Genomic DNA, 4,813 nt, shown 5'->3' with positions numbered 1-4,813 from the left:
TAGAAACAGCGGAGCGTCACCGTGTTTCCTTCTCGTGCAGACACGTGAGTTTTTTCGGGTTGGATCCAATCGCCCTGCACCTCGCCTGCCAAGCAATCAATCACACCAGAGATAAAGGGTGAGCGTCTGGTCTTCGGAGCCCGGACGTGCTGGGCTCTTCGCAGACGGGCAGACAGGGCGCAGGGGAAACAAGAGAAGGCTGCACAGGCAGAGACAGATGGGGAAGGAGCAGGGATGAAGGTGCAGTTGCTGGCTCAGACAGGAAGTGGGCAGGGAAGTTCATTAGCGGTGACCTCAGTTGTGCGGACAGAGGAAGGAACCCGTTACCCGGATACAGCGCCAGTGCGGCAATGCCAAGGACCCAGCACGTCTCCGTTGTTTAAGGAAAGCGGCCCCGCTTGCAAGCTGCGCAGGAGAAACCAGCAATGAAGTAGCAGGGTGCTTGGCGGATTGGTACAAGGCGGCCTGCTGTACCGCAGAAATGATGCGGGGGGAGAGCCGGCCGCCCCCGCCCACAGAGGGGGCTGCGAGGCGGCGTTTTGCTCCGAGCTCGCCCTGGTTCCCCTCCCCACCCTCCCCGGACCGGCGCAGTCTTGCATTTCACCCCCGCCTTAAACAACGTAGAGGTGCTGTGACTGTGACTGATTGTCAGCCTGGCAATGTGTGGAGATGGGGAGGGGGGCTGTGGGGAGACACACGGAGGGGCTTGCACAGGTGGCGAGGACACGGCGTTGTGGATTTCGGTGCAGTCCCATCACTTGAGAGCCCAGATCTACGGGCCGAGCCCAGATTTTCATCGGTAAATAAAGTATATGTAAACTCAGCCCCGTGTCCTTTTACCCCACTTTTTACTTTCAAGAACTTGCCACTTCGGAGGTCTTGTTAGTGCCCGTGGATGTGTTCGCCTTACTGCGGACAGCTGCTCTCCTGCAAAGAGCGCAGGTTCCTTCGTGTCCTAACGCAGCCCCGTGAAGGTCGACAGCGGTGGTGCTCAACTTGGACTCGAGGCATCCCTCCAGAAACTCGAGACACGCCTCAGGAAACGTCAGCTCTTCCTTTTCTCTTGTGTTTTTTTCACTACAGAAAAATAGGCGAACAAATCTTTTCTAGGAAATATCTCAGAAAGGGGTCACAATGAGTTCGACATGGCAGATTCCTATTTGAAATCTCCGGGCTGAACTCCTAAATAACTCTGCACTGCCCGTGCGTGTTATGCACATGGACCTGGCGCGCTCTACCTATGCAGGGGGTACCTGGCCAGCGGGTGTGTTGACGTGTGTGCGCCCACATGGGGACTACTCCTCTACAGTACCCTTGCGAGGAAGATGCTGTGTTATGCAAACGTTTTTGTTTCTTTTCTGTCACCTGCAAACAGCGCCAGTGCGGAAATGCTGAGCATCCAACAAGCCTCCTTTGCTTGAGGAAAGCGGCCTCTGCCCCAACTTCTTATAACCACCAAGGAGACAGAGACAGCATTGGTCTTAATGCTTGGTGTGTGCAAAAGTCCTAAAAGACCCTGCCCTTCTGCTCATTCACAGTTGTGGTCTGTTTTATGCCCTGGGGGCGGGGGGAAGTCTAACAAAACACTTCCTAGCCAGAATCCAGGCGCTATGGATGTGTGTGGCTTCTCCTTGGCTGCTGCTTAGCAGCTCGGCAGGTCGCCTGGTCCCTTCTCTCTCCTGTCTGCATGTGCCCTTGAGTCCTTGCTGGGGCTGTCTCCAAGAAGCAGCCGCCGCCTCTTACACAGCTCGTGCACGGTGGGTGGGGGGGGGGGACCCCGCCAGCCGCCGCGTGTCTCACTCAGGTGCGGCGCCGCCTTGTGCAGCGCCCGGAGCCAGCGGGGAACGTCTCCTTCGGCCCCGCAACTCCCCGCGCTCGCCCGCAGGGCCCGGGTGACAGATGAACACCCCCCACCCCCACCCCCACTGAAGAGGCCACTATATGAGATTTGACTGAACAGAGGGAAGGGCACAAGCACTACTGAATTAGGAGACAGAGCCACGTGTAATGGAGGGGGAGACAGGAAATTTCCCTTCCGAGAAATCGAGCGCAACCCTGTTCCTGGCACCCTCCCCTAAGGCAGGTGGGGGTGGGCTGGACTTGGGAACACAGCTGATGACCCCCGTCCACTAGGGCCTTTTATCTCCCAATTCCCGTTCAATCTGGATACAGCCTAGCCTCTGAATAGGGACTTGAACCCTAAAGCTGAACCCTCATGCTAACCAGTTTACCAGCCCTAAAAAGAACTCAAACATTAAACCCATGATCCTGGTAACCCCAAGCCTATTGTATCTCCCACTTCAATCTTATTCAAATAATACACCCTAATCCTGAACCCTAAACGCTTGTCTCCACATGACAACCGTCTGGAAGAATACCGTCTGTACCGCAACAGGCAAGCCTGATCCTATTGCAAAGTGGGAAGTCGTTGCTACAGCGAAACTTAATCTGCACTGAAAGTTCATAAAGCAGAAGGAACAGGGCTCCCTTGCTCCGGAAGAGGAAGCTTTTCCCCTGGAGGCTCCAGGGACTCGCTGTGTTCAGCGGTTCTGAACCTTTTTTTGTACCAGGATCCTTATGTAAGCATCGATGGCCTGACCCAGCGCTGCTCACTCTCGGTCTGCTACCCCCTGCCCGCAGGGCCCCAGTTCCTCAGTATGTGGGACGGGTGTGTGTGTGTGTGGGGGGGGCGCTGGGGGTCCCAAGCATCCTCAAGCAGCCCCTTGCAGTTCGGAGCTCTGCAAGGGAAAAGCCACCGCTTCCCACGTTTTTCTCCGTTAAAGGAGAATCCATTTTTAAAGTTTGTTTAAAAGTTTATTCATGAACCTTTCACACAGTCTTTCGACCCTCGGGTTGACAAACGCTGCTTTAGTTAATCCTAAATTGCATAAATCGCCAAATGCGGCCAACTCAGACGTCAGCCGGATGATTTACGACTCACCCTCCTCCCAACAGTCACATGTAGACACAAAGCGAACCACAACCAAATGGTGACACTGGCTCCTGAGCCCAATTTGAGTCACTGCCTGAAGCAATAGTCCTAACTGACACCCTCTGGCTCTTTACTATGTCCCGATTTATTATTAACCTCAACTCTCCCCTTAAACAGCACCCTCACTGTGACTTGCCATCGCCATCACCCTAGCGAAAAGGCTACACAATCACAGATACTAAACTCATACACGAATTCTAACTCTTTCTCCTCACCACTAATTCCTATACAAATCCCATTTCGGACTATAAGAAACGGAAGGCGAGGAGGGTCCGTGCATGACAGGGTTATTACAGACCCACTTTCTCCGTGGTCGGGAGTGGAAACCGCTGGATGTGGCGCTCTCCGGAGACACCGGGACTCCGCCGTCGCGCACTCGGGCGCTTTCTGCACCGCTCCGCGCCGGCGGGGCTCACTGTGTCTCTCAGCGCGCAGTAATAGACCGCGGAGTCGCTCGCCTGGCTGGAGGGTTTCCTCAGGCGGAAGGACGACGAGTCTTTCTGGAAATCGGCAGAGAACCCGCGCCGGCGTTTCTCGTCCTCCTCGTCCCCTGCCTCGTAGCGGGTCAGCAGGAGGCGAGGGGCTTCGCTTGGGAACTGGACGTACCAGAAGAGGGACGGGGTCACGGCCGCGCTGTAGGTGCAGTTGATGGACACGGCGTCCCCTTCCCGGACAGTCACGGCGCCGGCAGTCTGCGAGACCGTGTCCGCATTGGCTTGCTCTGCGGAAGGAAACAGCAGTACTGCTCGAGCAGGGCTGGGCTGCTCAGGGCAACCTAGTGGGGTTATACACCCGAGCCCCCATCTACCTGGGGTTGGGGTCCAAACTCTCCTTAGGTTCCTTGGAAATCCCAGCCAACCAGAACAGACCCGACCGTGCTCCAAAGCAGATTTCTTGACAAGGGACCTCTCTCTTTTCACCCCCCAAATCCCCGACCTTCCACCAGAAAAATGGTTTCTCTGCCAGTTGTCAAGGTTAAGCACAAAGTCAGAGGACACAAGGGGAGAAGGGATCCTGGGTCGTGCACAGTTTGCCTTGTGAATATTTCTGTTCTCCACCTTTCATTTTTGGATCCCGCTCTCATGTCCCGTTCCCCACACAGATATTTGCAGGGTAAATGTTTCGAACAGAATAGACCAGACTAGACTAGAGCAAACCCTTTGCAATCTGGTATAAACCGGCAAATAAAAACGCAGGACGGACTCACACTCACTCAAAACACAGACTGCGATCAAGAGAGAAGCAGTGCAAAGAGCCATTTTCGCACTAGTATTTCGGGTTTTAATCATCCCGTTGACATCAAGCTTCTCCCGGACTCCGAAAAATACCCACGGGGAGGAATCGGTGCTCAGAGCAGCGGACTGAAGCCTTCTTAGGCTTTGCCGTCTGTCATGCCGCTGTGCCTTCCACTCTTCCGCTTCCCTGGCTGAAGTACTTGGGAGGTGTCTGTGTCTCACGAGCAACTGCCCCTGGCTTCGCCGTGCCAGCCCCCGCGGGGAGGGGAGGGGCAGGGGCGGGGGCTGCAGCCGGCAGCAGAGGCCCAGCGGACGGGCCCGCGCGGCTGGAGCCACAGCGCCGCCTCGTGGGGAGACGCTGAACTGAAAGGGGTGGAAACCCTCCGCGGGAATCTCCCGGCTCTCCTCTCCCGGCTGAAACGGCAGCGGGAAAAGTTAGGGCGAATTGTCAAGGCTCCTTCTCTCTCTCTCTCTCTCTCTCTCTCTCTCTCATTTTGTTTTCTTCATCAGCGGAGGGAACTGCAGCCTCCCTACTTGAGGGAGTGAAACAGCCTCCAATTGACAGAGGCTGAAGGAAATTCCCATG

The 4,813-nt window shown here is 55.7% G+C and overlaps 1 gene segment (V, D, J or C); it reads right to left on the bottom strand.

Moving 5' to 3' along the window:
* Nucleotides 1-2,853: 2,853 nt before the first annotated feature.
* LOC149851893 (T cell receptor alpha variable 18-like) lies at nt 2,854-4,403 on the bottom strand. The segment is given in 2 exon segments: nt 2,854-3,713; nt 4,206-4,403. Coding segments are annotated over 2 exon segments (507 nt in total).
* Between the last annotated feature and the right edge of the window lie 410 nt (nt 4,404-4,813).

The sequence above is a fragment of the Crocodylus siamensis genome, unplaced genomic scaffold (genome assembly GCF_052110815.1).
Source record: "Crocodylus siamensis isolate JL-2025a unplaced genomic scaffold, ASM5211081v1 HiC_scaffold_53, whole genome shotgun sequence".
Classification (NCBI taxonomy): Eukaryota; Metazoa; Chordata; order Crocodylia; family Crocodylidae; genus Crocodylus; species Crocodylus siamensis.
The sequence above is the reverse complement of the archived record's forward strand: the minus strand, read 5'-3'. Positions and strand labels throughout refer to the sequence as shown.